At 41.6% G+C, this 16653-nt stretch overlaps 2 protein-coding genes across 8 annotated transcripts in view; one reads left to right on the top strand and one right to left on the bottom strand.

The window, feature by feature from the left end:
- The window catches only part of znf469 (zinc finger protein 469), a 288811-nt gene that overhangs the window by 44261 nt on the left and 227897 nt on the right, over positions 1–16653 (bottom strand). The window lies entirely within an intron of this gene.
- LOC306993795 (uncharacterized protein) lies at positions 664–12506 on the top strand. Its single transcript, XM_079603868.1, has 6 exons — positions 664–801; positions 1348–1489; positions 4274–4452; positions 4689–4760; positions 11973–12014; positions 12102–12506. The coding sequence occupies exons 1-5, from the start codon at positions 730–732 to the stop codon at positions 11985–11987; spliced, it is 480 nt and encodes a 159-aa protein (XP_079459994.1). The 5' UTR covers positions 664–729; the 3' UTR covers positions 11988–12014; positions 12102–12506.

Genomic DNA, 16653 nt, shown 5'->3' with positions numbered 1-16653 from the left:
ATCTCCATGGATGCTTGAGAGAATTAATTTACATTTTGAAATAAATCAAATCTATGTTGTCATGTCATCATGATGACTGGTAAAGTTGAGTGGATGCATTTACAGTTTAATACAGCAAGATACAGAAATCTATTAAATAAACAGAAACGAAACTAATGTAAAAGTATACTTTCATTAATGTAATGTTACTGTCATTAGAATGACTTGAAAAAATATTTAGTTTATTCATTTAGGGCTGGATATTAGCAGACATTTTATGATTCAATTTTAATTCACATTCTTTCGATTCTATTTCCAATTTGATTTTACATCTATTATTTTAATGTAAATCAGGTGTAATACATGTAACATTTTCTAAAACTTTCTCTCTATAGTTAATTTTTGTAAGTAACGAGTTTAGCTTCGTTTGATCTGAGGCGCCACATTAAAGAGTGATAAAATGCTATTAAAATGGACTGAATTTGAAATCGGAGACTGTTTCTTATCAAAAGTAGCAAGCCTCAAAACCTCACTTATCAACTATTTATGTGTAACATGTTGTATTTATTGATATAGACTACAGTCTGACAATAATGTACTGTATATAAAGCATCTATCTATCTATCTAATATGTATATATATATATATATATATATATATATATATATATATATACACACATACTAATTATGTTGTCTGGAATGTTTTCAGTCAACATGTTAAGAAAGAAGAGAATAAAACCTGAGCAGGATGCAAAAGAACACATATTGTCGGGCAAAGACAAAGCCTTCATTGAGGGACGACAAATCAACACATTCAAAGGTAAATTGTGCACCACAAGGCAATCTGACTATGTTCAGACTGCAGGCAAATCAAATCATAAAGTAGGCATGCACTTGTAAGAATGCAAAGTAGGCCTATTGCTGGCAGTATGGACATGATCTTTCACATTCACACATTTTACCCTTGGGTAAGCCGCTCATTTTCATAAAGGTTAAGAGATGGAAAAAAAAAAACTTTAAACAATTTTTTTATTATTATTATTTTAAAATAAATACTTAGCTATGTATACAGAGAATAATGTTTACATTATTCTCTGTATTCATAGTTAAGTATTTATTTTTATTTTATTTTATTTGTTGTACCTAATTTGGTTACAACCAAATTCAACTAGTAGACTATATCACAGTGAAAACCAATGCTTGATTTTTTTTTTTTTTTCTTTTTTTTTTCTTGCACCTCATATTACATTACACAGTTTTACAGGATTTAACTCTTTAAAAGGATAGGTTGGTTAGCTGTGTAACATATAGGTGCACTTGGATTCATGTTTTATTTGTATTATTATATATTATTTTGCTCTTTTAGGGAGAGGTGTGTTTGCACTTGAGCACATTGAACCATCCACCTTTGTTGTTGAATACCGTGGGATTCTCTCTCAAAGTAAACATGTTAAAGATGTTCAAGGCAACTACTTGTTTGACTTCACATGGAATGGAACACGTTATTGGTAAGTTTCTTTTTTGGTTTATTTATTTATTTTTGGTTCATATTCAGAGCAAACTAGTTGCATGTCATTCTAATAAAAACAGTTATGCTTATGATGATTATTATTATTACTATTATTATTACAATATAGGGCTGCACGATTTGGGGAAAATGTCATATTGCGATTGAGGTCAATATTGCAATTGGAATATGCAATTGCGATATAATAAACAAATGGTTTCATGAGTCTACTTGCTTGGATCTAAAGCAAAATGCACACACCGATTAGTGATAATTCTGAAATGTGTATTTCTCAACTCAAACTAGCAACAACAACTAAATGATTGATAACATCGAAGCCATTGATTTCTGGATATAAATTAATCCACCCCCATTAAAAACATTAATTATAGCCATCCAACATTACAGTGATTCCATCATTACAATTGAAAGCTATAATAAAAAAAACATTTATTAGACTTTATTAAATATAACAGCTTTTAATTTAAGTGAACTTCAAATAATCATCACATAAACCCATAATAAATGTCATATTTACCTGTGCCCTTCCTGTCTTTCAGGTATACAGAAATTTAATAAAGTTATCAAACATAATAAATAGACTAATCCTTATTAAAGCTACATAAGTTCTTTAGTCAAGAGCAGTGAGTAATTTTCTCTGTCCCCTTTGTTCTTTGATTAACTTTACTGACAGAAAGCTTTGGCTGCTGGCCCTTTAAGAGCAGCCGCTGCTGACAGAGACGCGGATCTCACATGCGCCTCATTCTCTCACAACTCTATACCTCCATCATAAGACTGCTCTTATGTTATGAAGATACTCGACAAACGACATTTTGGCATAATTGTGTGTTATTGTTCGTTCAAGCGCGAAAGAGAACTGTATTTCTGGCGCGTGTCTTTCTATGAGTCACAGTCGGACATTCAGCGCTAGGCTTGGGAATCGGTTCCAGGTTCCGGTTTGGAACCGGTTCCAAACGTTCCGATCCATCGGTATCGTACACGTCCACACGTTAACGATTCCACTAACGATTCCGAATGTTCCTTTCCATTAGGCTGGGCGATAAATATATTTTATTGATTAACTCGAATGTGTAGTGTACGTCGATATGTTTGAATGAAAATCGGTTTTCTCTTTAACATCCGCCGACGCTCGGTCTGGGCTCCCGTAGTTCCGAACGCGCTCAGCGCGTTTGCCATAGAGATACAAAAACAACAAAGCAAATGAACAAGACCGCGGCTGCACAAGCACACCCGCCAAAAACATTTACAAACTGAATCTGCACGCAGGGCTGCCAACTCTCACGAATTCACCGTGAGACTCACGCAGTTGTCACTTTCCACACGCTCTCACGCCACACATCCATTTTCTCACGCAGAGAAAGCACCGACAGAGAAGCGTACGGTACTATTGACATTAAACTAATTCCCAGCTCTCAGATTCTGTCAATTTAATTACAAAATTCAAACAATAAACACCGTTTTGGTGCTTGTAAATTGACATGACAGATTTCAGTTCAAGCGGCACGTGAGCCGATCATCTGTTAGGCTACTACTAAGTTAATAGTAGCCTAAATTAACTTAAGTTCGAATGATCAATAGGTTATTTGAAAGATACAGTTCAACTTACGAAATGTAATAAAATCGATCGATCAAGTGTTTTTCAACCTCAGAAAGAGGTCCATAAACACTAAACAGCTCAGTCACGTAATGTTAAGTTCACCGGAAAGCCATTTAATAATCACAGCACGTAGGTAGACTTAAAAAATTGTCTGTTGAGAGGAGTATTTTGCTAAATATAATATATTGCATATTTATTATATTTTTACCTATATCATTAATATATTATAAGGTTGTCATAAAAAAACGCATTTTATTATAATTTGAGATGCTATTTTTAACCTTTAATAATAATACCAGCTGACAGGGCTCTGCATTAGGTGAGATTATTTTGGGAGGAGAAAAATTAACATATTAACGCATCTACTGTACCTAATATTTATCCAAAGGAATCGATATTGAATCAAGATCAGAATCATTGTTTTAGAAATGTTCACTTTTTCTTTTACAGAAGCATTCAACTTCTGTATTGATATTCCACACTTGGTTTTCATTCTCTAAAACCACTTTAAATGAGACATTCAAAGCCAACAACTCTCAAAGCCACCCTGTAAGTGTTCAGCAAATAGTACAGGAATCGATATGGGAATCGATAAGGAATCGCATCGATAAGCAGACTTGACAATGGCATCGATATCGATAATTTCTTAACGATGCCCATCCCTATTCAGCGCGCTCTCTTTTGACTTGTCTCGCATGAATGGTTTTAAGCAATCGCATGAGAGCATTATCATGTAACACTAGCCAAAGGATGACAAAAAATAACAGATGCTGCGTTAATTACGTACCAGCCCATTGTTTATTTTACATAAAATCGCAGCATTTTGCGTCATATAATTGCACAGGCTTGACATCGCGATTGCGATAAGATTAATCGTGCAGCACTATTACAATAGCAGATTTGCTATGGTTCTCATAACATGAGGAACTTATTAGTTAGTGATAATCAATAACATGGTTATTTTTCAACTGGGGTATTATTGTTTTACCTTAAGTGGATCATCTGACCTATTAAATTCTTAGGAAGTCAAGTTAACTTTCACAATGTGTATTTGAATATAGGTTAAATAGGCCAAGGTTAGCCTAACCCAAATGTTCAGTTAGAACCGTATGTTTCAGTGTGTGTCTATGTTTTAAGTTTCTTACTGCACTATTTTTCACAACATAGATGCAACAGAGTACGGTGGACATTCACTTGGACGACTGGTGAATGATCCAAATTGCAAAGTCAAGACAGTCATTGTTGACGGAAGGCCACACCTGTGTCTGTTTAGTATAAGACATATCTTTCCAGATGAGGAGGTCACATACAACTATGGGGATTCCTCTTGGCCTTGGCGTTTAAGGGTGAGTCTCTTAAAGAATTTATCACTGAAAGTCAACCATGTTCTGTATTTCATGAATGTTAGTTTTTTATATGATGCAGATTATTTTTAAAAATTCTGCATGTCTGCTTTGTGCACGACGGAGCAATGAAAGGGACACTAGATATTTAGACTTTGGTTGATACTAGAATTAGTTGCGGTGACCAATTGGCAAACATCCTTGCCTCAGTGTTGTACCTGTCTTTCTCATAATTACAGGAATTGTGTGACGAGACATCAGTGGCTGTGACTGAATGCAGTGTGAATCCTTCCTCATCAGTGAAACAGAAAGTAAGTGAGCGCATGTTCCTTCATTGTTTTCTTCTCTTTGACACAGGCAATGTTAAGTGTAGGATGGTTGGGTAGGGCTGGGTACCGAGTCTCGATACTTTTTAGGTACCGACCGAATTGCCTCGATACTATCGAGTATCGAAACATGACATGTTGTTCGGTTCCAGATTTCGATACCTAAGGAGTTAACTCGTCAACGTCAGTGCTCAAACAAATACATATGAAATGCACAACGACACACATAAAGTCGCTCACGCACATACACGCAAACTCTCTTCACACGAAACGCGCGGAACTCTCCGCGCACACTCATATGAGACGCGCGCGCGCGCACGCACAGACTCTCGACACGCATACTTATGAGACGCGAGCACACACACACACACACAAACTCTCCGTGCACATATTCATATGAGACGCGAGCACACACACATAATACCTTAAAGATGTGGAAAAGTCGATCAAAAGTGTGGCTACATTTCTCCAGGCTCGATGCCAACAGCGCAATGCAGTATTTGCGGTAAAATAATTGCTGCAAAGACCGGTACCACGACAAACACGATGAAGACCTTGACAGAGCACGGAGTAAACATAAGAGCAGAAAGTTGCTTCGTCTTCGACTGGTAAATGAAGAGATACCTTGTTGATCACTCCAGTGTTTATATTGCAATAAATAATAACCTACTGAATGTACACTGCCGTTCAAAACTGTGTTGGTTAGTCAGAATTTTTTTTCAGTAAGGATGCATTAAAGTTATCAAAGGTGACATTAAAACATGTGTAATGTTACAAAATATTTAGTTTTTAAATAAATGCTTTTCTTTTGAATTTTTTATTCATCAAAGAATCATGAAAAAAATTATCATAGTTTCCAAAATATTAAGCAGCAAACTGTTTTCATACTTCTGAAGTTTCATGTCACACTGAAGTAATGATTTTGAACATTCAGCTTTGACATCACAGGAATAAATTACATTTTGAAATATATTAGATACGATTTTAAATTGTAATACTATTTCACAATATTACTAAAGTTTTACTGTATTTTTTTATTTAAAAATTCAGCTTTGGTGAGCATGAGCACTTTATAAAAAAAATGTTATTCCTTTGTGCACAGGCTAAGGAGCATGAGTCAAACTATTTAAAAAAAATTATAACTAAATAAAAAAAAAAAAAAAGTTTTTCTGAGGTAATATGTTATGTAATCTTGTTAAAATGGATTTCATAAAATTGGTATCGAAAAAAGTATCGTTAGGAACCGGTATCGAAACTGAGGTATCGAAATTGGCACCGGATCGAAAGATTTTGAACGATGCCCAGCCCTAGTTGGGCACCATACTAGACTGGTTGACGTGGACTGGTGTCTTAAAGACCCTGTTGTGACGTCTCAAATTCGAGTAAAATGTACCTTGCTCGGTTCATTCATTTTCATAACTCGTGCGTTGGGGGATGGGCATGACACTGACCTGAAATGTAAGGACAGTTCTCCACTACGAGGACCGTCATGTCAGGGATAGGGTTTGAGGAAAAGATGTTGTTTTGGGTATGTGTCGGCTGCTTTATTGTGGATAAGCTGTAGACCCAATATGCACACTTTTCAATCTGGATATGCTTTGTGACTTTCAGTCACAGAGACGTAAACTGTTAAGGCCCATTCACACTAACCATAACTGTGTTAGGGTCCAACCAGCAGACGGTAACGTTCTGTTTATTGTGATCGCATCTTTGACTGCCGCTTATATATTGAAGCATGTTATAGCAGAATTGATTCCGATTGGCTGTCAATTAAGCAATGTATCGCAATACAAAAATGCAACAATATATATTGTGGATAGTGACAATATGTATTGTGTATAGGACGCCCAAAATAAAAATTACTGTTTGAGGGGAAACAATCAAGTTTACAGAGTTTTAGTGTCAATACTATATTAAACTACTATATATATATATATATATATATATATATATATATATATATATAATGCAGTGGGGGAATATTTGTGGGTCCTGATAATGCTAAATGTCTTTTGTTACCAGTGAAAAGTGGCCTTCATTAATTTAAATATATCTAGTTGGGGACAGAGTGCAAGCATATTTGTCTAAAACAAATCCATCCATCCATCTTCTTCTGCTTATCCGGGGCCGGGTCACGGGGGCAGCAGTCTAAGCAGAGATGCCCAGACTTCCCTCTCCCTAGCCACTTCCTCTAGCTCTTCCGGGGGGACACCGAGGCGTTCCCAGGCCAGCCGGGAGACAGTCTCTCCAGCGTGTCCTAGGTCTTCCCCGGGGTCTCCTCCCGGTGGGACACGCCCGGAACACCTTCCCGGGAAGGCGTCCAGGAGGCATCCGGAACAGACACTCCACCCATTTGCATTAACCCTTTGAGCCCGACGGCATCGTCCACGACGCCACACGACTCCTCCGATAAATATTTATATTATTTGATTGATTTTCTTACCGTTTTTTGCAGCAGAAAGCTAACGAGCTAGCCGTCACGGGGGTGTCTTTGGTGTCTTTCTAGCCTTTACAGAAGTTTTTCTATCCAGCCTGGAACTTGTGCGTCCTTTCAGAGTGTTTCAGCAATAAATCCAAACGCTTATATCCAAGTTTTATCCACTTGATGTCCATAATTTATACATTTTCTGTAATTTTTGCCGCTAGCTCGATGCTAGCTGCCATTTTGGATATCACGTGATTCTTTGCGTAAGGTTGTTGACCAATGACAGGCTGATCCGTCGTCCACGTTGGTGTGCGTCATTACGCATGAACCAAGGCTGATATTGTAGAGAGAGAGAGAGAGAGAGAGAGAGAGAGAGAGAGAGAGAGAGAGAGAGAGAGAGAGAGAGAGAGAGAGAGAGAGAGAGAGACGCACGGCACAGTGGTTTCGAGGGGAGAGAGACGCACAGAGAGACGCGAGTTTTGAAGAATACACGGAGAATAATGGATCGTCAGAGATTGAGAAACATGGATCTAAATCAAGCGCTTGCCTTTTTTGATGCCATGGAGGATGATGGATTTTCTGGAGAAGAGAGCTTTTTGACTGATGAGGAACTAGATTACCAGGATGGTCTAGACCCTGCTGAAGAGCAAGTTCCATTTATTTCTTTACTGTAAAAGTATATTAAAAAAAACCCCGAATATAATAAAATATAAATTTTCTAAATATGTAATAATAAGTTCTGTAAAAGTAGTATTTCGTTTTCTATGTTTGTTCCAGAGTAGTATGAGTTGTGGATTACACTTTGTCTCTCAGCCATTGAGTTTACCTAGAGATACAAACAAAGGATAGTGGGGGGTTGGTCACACCTTTTAGCTGTGGAGAGAATGTCTCAAGGATGTTGTAGTGGGGGGTTGGTCACACCTTTTAGCTGTGGAGAGAATGTCTCAAGGATGTTGTAGTGGGGGGTTGGTCACACCTTTTGGCTGGGGAGAGAGTGCTCCCATTCTCCCATTCTTCCGCTGAGGAGGGTCCTCCCACTTCTGCTGCAGCATCCCAGCCTCCCACTTCTGCTGCAGCATCCCAGCCTTCCACTTCTGCTGCAGCATCCCAGCCTTCCACTTCTGCTGCAGCATCCCAGCCTTCCACTTCTGCTGCAGCATCCCAGCCTTCCACTTCTGCTGCAGCATCCCAGCCTTCCACTTCTGCTGCAGCATCCCAGCCTTCCACTTCTGCTGCAGCATCGCAGCCTTCCACTTCTGCTGCAGCATCCCAGCCTTCCACTTCTGCTGCAGCATCCCAGCCTTCCACTTCTGCTGCAGCATCCCAGCCTTCCACTTCTGCTGCAGCATCCCAGCCTTCCACTTCTGCTGCAGCATCCCAGCCTTCCACTTCTGCTGCAGCATCCCAGCCTTCCACTTCTGCTGGAGCATCCCAGCCTTCCACTTCTGCTTCAGCATCCCAGCCTTCCACTTCTGCTGCAATATCCCAGCCTCCCACTTCTGCTGCAGCATCCCAGCCTTCCACTTCTGCTGCAGCATCCCAGCCTTCCACTTCTGCTGCAGCATCCCAGCCTTCCACTTCTGCTGCAGCATCCCAGCCTCCCACTTCTGCTGCAGCATCCCAGCCTCCCACTTCTGCTGCAGCATCCCAGCCTTCCACTTCTGCTGCAGCATCCCAGCCTCCCACTTCTGCTGCAGCATCCCAGCCTTCCACTTCTGCTGCAGCATCCCAGCCTTCCACTTCTGCTGCAGCATCCCAGCCTTCCACTTCTGCTGCAGCATCCCAGCCTTCCACTTCTGCTGCAGCATCCCAGCCTTCCACTTCTGCTGCAGCATCCCAGCCTTCCACTTCTGCTGCAGCATCCCAGCCTCCCACTTATGCTGCAGCATCCCAGCCTCCCACTTCTGCTGCAGCATCCCAGCCTTCCACTTCTGCTGCAGCATCCCAGCCTTCCACTTCTGCTGCAGCATCCCAGCCTCCCACTTCTGCTGCAGCATCCCAGCCTCCCACTTCTGCTGCAGCATCCCAGCCTCCCACTTCTGCTGCAGCATCCCAGCCTCCCACTTCTGCTGCAGCATCCCAGCCTCCCACTTCTGCTGCAGCATCCCAGCCTCCCACTTCTGCTGCAGCATCCCAGCCTCCCACTTCTGCTGCAGCATCCCAGCCTTCCACTTCTGCTGCAGCATCCCAGCCTTCCACTTCTGCTGGAGCATCCCAGCCTTCCACTTCTGCTGGAGCATCCCAGCCTTCCACTTCTGCTGCAGCATCCCAGCCTTCCACTTCTGCTGGAGCATCCCAGCCTTCCACTTCTGCTGCAGCATCCCAGCCTCCCACTTCTGCTGCAGCATCCCAGCCTCCCACTTCTGCTGCAGCATCCCAGCCTCCCACTTCTGCTGCAGCATCCCAGCCTCCCACTTCTGCTGCAGCATCCCAGCCTCCCACTTCTGCTGCAGCATCCCAGCCTTCCACTTCTGCTGCAGCATCCCAGCCTCCCACTTCTGCTGCAGCATCCCAGCCTTCCACTTCTGCTGCAGCATCCCAGCCTTCCACTTCTGCTGCAGCATCCCAGCCTTCCACTTCTGCTGCAGCATCCCAGCCTTCCACTTCTGCTGCAGCAGCCCAGCCTCCCACTTCTGCTGCAGCATCCCAGCCTCCCACTTCTGCTGCAGCATCCCAGCCTCCCACTTCTGCTGCAGCAGCCCAGCCTCCCACTTCTGCTGCAGCATCCCAGCCTCCCACTTCTGCTGCAGCAGCCCAGCCTCCCACTTCTGCTGCAGCATCCCAGCCTCACACTTCTGCTGCAGCATCCCAGCAGCTGCCAGGAATAGGCTAGAGGATGGATACCCGACCCGAGCCCGACGGGACCCGCCGGTACCCGACGGGCCGGGCCGGGTTCGGACAGATATTTAGAAATGATGGGTCGGGTCGTTCGGGTCGGGCTCAGTCACATCAGCGCGAAGACATTGAACATTTTAAATTTAAAACAGGTTATTATGTAGGTAGCCAATGTGCCTGATGCTTTCACTTGATGCAAACGTTCGTTTTTGTGATTAAAATATATGTAAAATATTACCATAACGTCTGTCTTCCTGTGTGCGGAAATTTGTTTATGTAGCCGTGGCCCGTGACAACGAAACACGTGCATGTACGCCTGTGTTACGTGCGCTTGTTGCTCCGCGCGCTGACACGCTCATCTATTGACATTTCTGAATCTCTTCCTTAAGTTGCTTAATAAAAGCGGGCTTTCCACACAAACAAACGTACATGTGTCATTAGTATGAGAATAAAAAAAACGGGATTTTAACTTTCGGTCTCGGGTCGGGCTCGAACATAAATATCTGTATGCCTGTCGGGTTCGGTTACTGCTCTGTCGGACGCGGGCCGGGCTCGGACAGAAAAATTCGGCACGATCCGCACTCTAGAATAGGCCATGGACGGCTGCAGTCACGGTCTAGAGGGAGAGCGCGGTCAAGGTCAAGATCCAGATCCGGCAGCTTGAGGGGTCGACAGAGTCCTGAATCCACAAGGTCGAGATCTAGATCACCACAGCCAGCAGCCCCAACTCCATCATGGAACAGTAAGAGTCAGCCAGACATCCCTCCAGTGCCCAAAAGGTTCGTCCCAACAATAAAGCCGGGACATCATCCATATACACACCATTGGACCTTTTCAAACTTTTTGTCAGTGACAGTGCAGCAACCACTTTGTGGACTGACATTTAGGACTGACTTTCTTTTTTGCACTGGTGAGACTGACAAATATCCGGGACTACTGGAGGACAAACACCATTTTCAGCCAACAGTTTCCCCACTCAGTGATGGCACGTGACAGGTATCAGGTCATTTCCTGGAACATCCACATGAGCGACCCTGATGAAGATGTCCACAACGACCGGAAGAGAGGGACACCAGCTTATGACCGGCTGTTTCGTCTGAAGCCCCTTTTAGATGACATCAAACATGCATGCAGAGCATTTTATCGCCCACGGCAGAACCTTTCAGTGGACGAGAGGATGGTGGCAACAAAGGCTCACACTGGCATGACGCAATATATGAAGGCGAAGCCAACTAAGTGGGGCTTCAAACTTTTTGTGCTGGCAGACAGCAGCATTGGGTACACTTTAGACTTTGCTGTATACACGGGGAAGTCTGTGTTTGCTTCTGGTGTAGGACTGGCATACGACTCGGTTATGTCCCTCATGAACAAATCATTCCTAGGGAGTGGCTACAATGTGTATGTAGACAACTTCTACACAAGTCCAAAGCTGTTCATGGATCTCTACAGCATGAACTTTGGGGCATGTGGCACCTACAGGGACAACAGACGAGGATGCCCCCGCACAACCACAAATGCCATGAACAAAAAGGATCCTAGGGGCACCATCAGGTGGATCCGTGACGGCCCTCTGGTTTTCGTAAAGTGGATGGACACTCGGGAAGTCTCTGCTCCACAATTCACCCGGCCTTCTCTGGCAACACAGTTCAGAGAAGGGTAAGAACTCAGGATGGAGGCTGGAACACCAAATCCATTCCATGCCCAACCCCTGTCACTGAATACAACAAGAATATGGGAGGTGTTGATCTTTCTGATCAACTCATCCAATACTACTCAGTTCACCAAAAACCATTTCAGTGTAAAGTGGTCCTTTTCGTGTTACACAGGACCAGAGACTAGTTTTCCCTGTGTGCTTATCTGCTGATATTTCACATGGTCCGAAACTGTTTAGATTGTAGGGCTGGAATACATTTTAATTGTTGCTTTTTACCCCTCAGGAAAAAGCCAAATAAATCAGGATGAAACTGAGAACTCCAGAGGTATTTAAACATTTGGGTATATTAAAGTTATTCCATGTATATACATAGGTGTATAGGTATACATATGTATGTTTGTTTGTTTTACAGAGACCAAATTGAGGAGAATAGTGAAAAGGCCATGGAGCCCAAATGAAGTGAATGCTGTCATGAAACATTTCAGAGTCCATATTTCAAAGGGACACCTTGCAACAAAGGCAGAGTGTGAGCAGTGCAAGACTGCAGAGGACCCTGTTCTGAGAGAAAGAACGGCCCAAAATATTAGGGATTTCGTGAGGAACCGAGGTTTGATGTTGAAAAAGAAATCATCTTAGAGTTCTTCGAGAGATCAGTGTTGCCTTCCATTAAAGGTTGTATCAGCGATTTTAGGCCCAAAAAAGGCCCAAATATAAATGATCACATTCATCTAATTTTTCCTAACGATCCGCTAGCTGCCCGCCCCATAAGTATGCCGTCCAAAAACCGCGTCTCTGTAGGCAGCCTAGGCTCTGAGATCTGCACACAAAAGGTGGGGGTGTTGTGGTTTGAGATTTTGCGGTGATTGGTTGGAACACTGTTTATTTTGGTGGTTGGTGAAACCCATTGTTTTTGTGTGCAGATCTCAGAGCCTAGGCTGCCTACAGAGACGCGGTTTTTGGACGGCATGCTTATGGGGCGGGCAGCTAGCGGATTGTTAGGAAAGATTAGATGAATGTGATCATTTATGTTTGGGCCTGAAATCGCTGATACAACCTTTAATGTCTGTGGGTTTTGTTCTCTAAAGTGTTTTTGGGCCAGAAGAGTGTTCAAGACATCCTTTTATTTACTTTTATTAAAACACTGTTTTGAAAGAAATTTACAAATACATGCATTTACTTGAAGGCAATTTAATTTGGTTTTATTTCCAGTGTGTTGCTGTGGTCATTTTGAGGCACACTCCCTCATGCACTTTAGTCCCATAATGGTTAGAGATGTACCGATTACAATTTTGTATTGTAATCCAATTCCGATTTTTCCAAGGTTGACCCGCCGATACCGATTTTAGCCGATTCCGATTTCATTTTTTCTAACCACTTAACAGCACACACATTTATTTTCTATATGTTTTTTTTTTTATAAAACACCATATACTTCTACCCAAACTGAATAATAAAAACAAGTTTAAATGGGTGAATTTTCTATAAATATTTTTGAGTCATTTCATTTTCTTTTCTGACATAGCCTATTCCAGTTCTTGTTAAAACACACTAGACATGCAAATTCAGTGCATTTTTGGCACTTTTTGTGTGAAATCATATTTATTTTGCACATCAAAAAAAGTGTGCTTTCACTTTAATTGAGTGTGAGCAGCGCAGCAAAAATAGACTCTGCGCTTCACTGCTGCTCACGCGACGCTCCTGCTTGACGCTCACGCTCTGCTCCTGCTCCCGGTGTGATGCACTCATTGATTAACATGCACGCCGAAAAAAATACGCGCCTCTCATGCTTGCGGTGTGAAACTGACGTAATTCATGAGGTTTTCTACATGTGCGTTCCGTGTGCACGTGTGATGCTGATGTTGCGCGATGTTAATCATGCGGCGCCAGAGTGCGTTTGACCGGTATATGTCAGACTGACTGGCCGATCGCCGGTCATGGCCGATCACGTGAAAATCGGCCAATTCCGGTCCCAAGCCGATCAATCGGTGCATCTCTAATAATGGCCTTATTAGACCTCAGTTGTTGAGCCTTTTTTTTACCATTTGCAAAATAAAAATTGCCCTTTCAGTTTAATTTTGTTAGTTTTTATTGGCTGTCTAGTTGCATTTCTTCATCTAATTGTCCTTTAACTAGTCTTCTATGAAGTGTAAAACTTGCTGATCTTTAATCCTTTTCTCCAACCAGGTTCATTTTGCACCACGTGTATATGTTGGTTGATATAGCAACAGCACATTGTAGCACTATTTCCTTAGGTGTGCGTATTACTTTTACAGGTTTAGTGGCAGCAAAAAGATGCACAATCATTTGTGAATTCACTCTTTAACGTAGAATAGTTGATTTGGTTTAGTATGGTTAACTCTAATACAGGTACTCCTGCTATGTGTGGAGTTAATTGTGATGTCCATTTAAACCCAGTTTGTCCTCATAATCAAGGGTTAGTCAGGTGTTTGTGTGTGTTTGAGAGTGTGTGAGTGAGGTCCAGTTAAACCCAAAATGTCCTCATAATCAAGGGTTAGTCAGGTGTTTGAGAGTGTGTGTGTGTGAGCGGTCCAGTTAAACCCAAAATGCCCTCATAATCAAGGGTTAGTCAGGTGTTTGTGTGTATGTGAGAGGTCCAGTTAAACCCAAAATGTCCTCATAATCAAGGGTTAGTCAGGTGTTTGAGAGTGTGTGTGTGTGAGCGGTCCAGTTAAACCCAAAATGTCCTCATAATCAAGGGTTAGTCAGGTGTTTGAGTGTGTGTGTGAGAGGTCCAGTTAAACCCAAAATGTCCTCATAATCAAGGGTTAGTCATGTGTTTGAGTGTGTGTGTGAGTGAGGTCCAGTTAAACCAAAAAATGACCTCATAATCAAGGGTTAGTCAGGTGTTTGAGAGTGTGTGTGTGAGCGGTCCAGTTAAACCCAAAATGTCCTCATAATCAAGGGTTAGTTAGGTGTTTGAGAGTGTGTGTGTGTGAGCGGTCCAGTTAAACCCAAAATGTCCTCATAATCAAGGGTTAGTTAGGTGTTTGAGAGTGTGTGTGTGAGCGGTCCAGTTAAACCCAAAATGTCCTCATAATCAAGGGTTAGTTAGGTGTTTGAGAGTGTGTGTGAGTGAGGTCCAGTTAAACCCAAATGTCCTCATAATCAAGGGTTAGTCAGGTGTTTGAGTGTGTGTGTGAGTGAGGTCCAGTTAAACCCAAATGTCCTCATAATCAAGGGTTAGTCAGGTGTTTGTGTGTGTGTGAGTGAGGTCCAGTTAAACCCAAATGTCCTCATAATCAAGGGTTAGTCAGGTGTTTGAGTGTGTGTGTGAGTGAGGTCCAGTTAAACCCAAATGTCCTCATAATCAAGGGTTAGTCAGGTGTTTGAGTGTGTGTGTGAGTGAGGTCCAGTTAAACCCAAATGTCCTCATAATCAAGGGTTAGTCAGGTGTTTGAGAGTGTGTGTGTGAGAGGTCCAGTTAAACCCAAAATGTCCTCATAATCAAGGGTTAGTTAGGGTTGTGTGTGTATGCATGATTCATATGGTTACAGATGTACAGTTAAACCCAAATGGTCAGCAATGTTCATTTAGATACTAATACCAAGTCTTGAACAATCTTCTCTTTTCACATTAACAAAACCCAATCAACTGGAAATATTTAGCTTTATTCAAAACTATCTTTAGACACAACTTCTTAAAATCTAATGAATAAATTAAGACTGACATTCAAGGTTCAATTATGAAAAATACTTGTGGGTGAATGCATTCGTCAGTGATGGTTAAATAGTAAACTCTCCTTTTGATTTTTGATTTTCTTAATTTTTAAAGCTAAAATATTTCCGTATTTCACTTTCCCTCTTCACTCACTTCACACCTGTAAATCTCACATTACAAACTCAGGTTAGTTTTCTGAAATCTCTCTTAAAGTTTAAGCCAGGGTGAACAATTGCTGATAATTTCTTGTTTTGTTTTTCTATATGCTGGTATTGAAACAAACTTAAGTGATGTGGCACTCTCATGGGTAAAGTTAGTCCAGGTTATACCAGGTTAGTCCTCATAATTAATGGTCAGATGTGTGTGTGTATGTGAGTGATGTCCAGATAAACCAGGGTAGTCCTCATAAATCATAATTAAATCAGGAAACGCCCACTCCTGCCCTGTCCTTACAGTGCTTTAGTTTGTCAGGTCTTCATATTACCAGACTGTTTCATTAGAATTAAATTCTGAGCAGTCAGATTTTTACCCCATGCCATAAGGAGCAGTTTAATATTTTTTATTAATGTCTATGACAAAGGGAAAGGTGGGTCCCCATAAACCAGGATGGATCTTTTTAGGGGGAAAAGTCCTTATAAAGCACCCGTACCAGTATGTGTGTGTGTGTGTGTGTGTGTGTGTGTGTGTGTGTGTGTGTGTGTGTGTGTGTGAGAGTGAGAGAGATCTTTATGTTTATATCTTTGGCATAGCTGAGCAAAACTAGTACCACAACTTTCACACGTCCACACATAAACGCACTCAGCAAGAGGCCAAATCCCTAAACTGTCATTTCATGTGCACAATACTCTAAACACACATCCCTGATTATAATGCCCTGTTAAACATTTAGAAAGCAGATTTCCCACAATTAGGGCTGGGATAAACGATTATTTTTTAAACGATTAATCTAGCGATTATTTTTTCGATGCATCGATTAATCTAACGATTCTTTTTCCCAGTCCGATTCGATTCGATTATCGATTGTCTGCCCATTAATTGACTATAATAGCAATTTATACATGTTGATTTACATGTCTGAATGAAAAAACATGAATTCCTTAACATTGCAATAGCCTATATGTTTATTGCTCTTAAAATTCCAAAATAAAACATTGTACAAGTGCATGCATTTCTTAGTCAGAGGTAGCATTCAATAAAACCTTGATTAAATATCAACAAGTAGGCAAATCAAATCCTATGTGTGTAACATACAGATTTCAGATTAATATATTCGTTTTCCTTAAAAT

The sequence above is a fragment of the Phoxinus phoxinus genome, assembly GCF_949152265.1.
Source record: "Phoxinus phoxinus genome assembly, chromosome: 25".
In the NCBI taxonomy this organism is placed as follows: Eukaryota; Metazoa; Chordata; class Actinopteri; order Cypriniformes; family Leuciscidae; genus Phoxinus; species Phoxinus phoxinus.
The sequence above is the reverse complement of the archived record's forward strand: the minus strand, read 5'-3'. Positions and strand labels throughout refer to the sequence as shown.

Excerpts from the sequence above, each read along its gene's own strand:
- LOC306993795 (XM_079603868.1), top strand. The coding sequence starts at position 730 with ATGCAAAAGAACACATATTGTCGGGCAAAGACAAAGCCTTCATTGAGG. Across the intron at positions 802-1,347 it reads ACAAATCAACACATTCAAAG|GGAGAGGTGTGTTTGCACTT; the intron begins GTAAATTGTGCA and ends TTGCTCTTTTAG. Across the intron at positions 4,453-4,688 it reads CTTGGCCTTGGCGTTTAAGG|GAATTGTGTGACGAGACATC; the intron begins GTGAGTCTCTTA and ends TCATAATTACAG.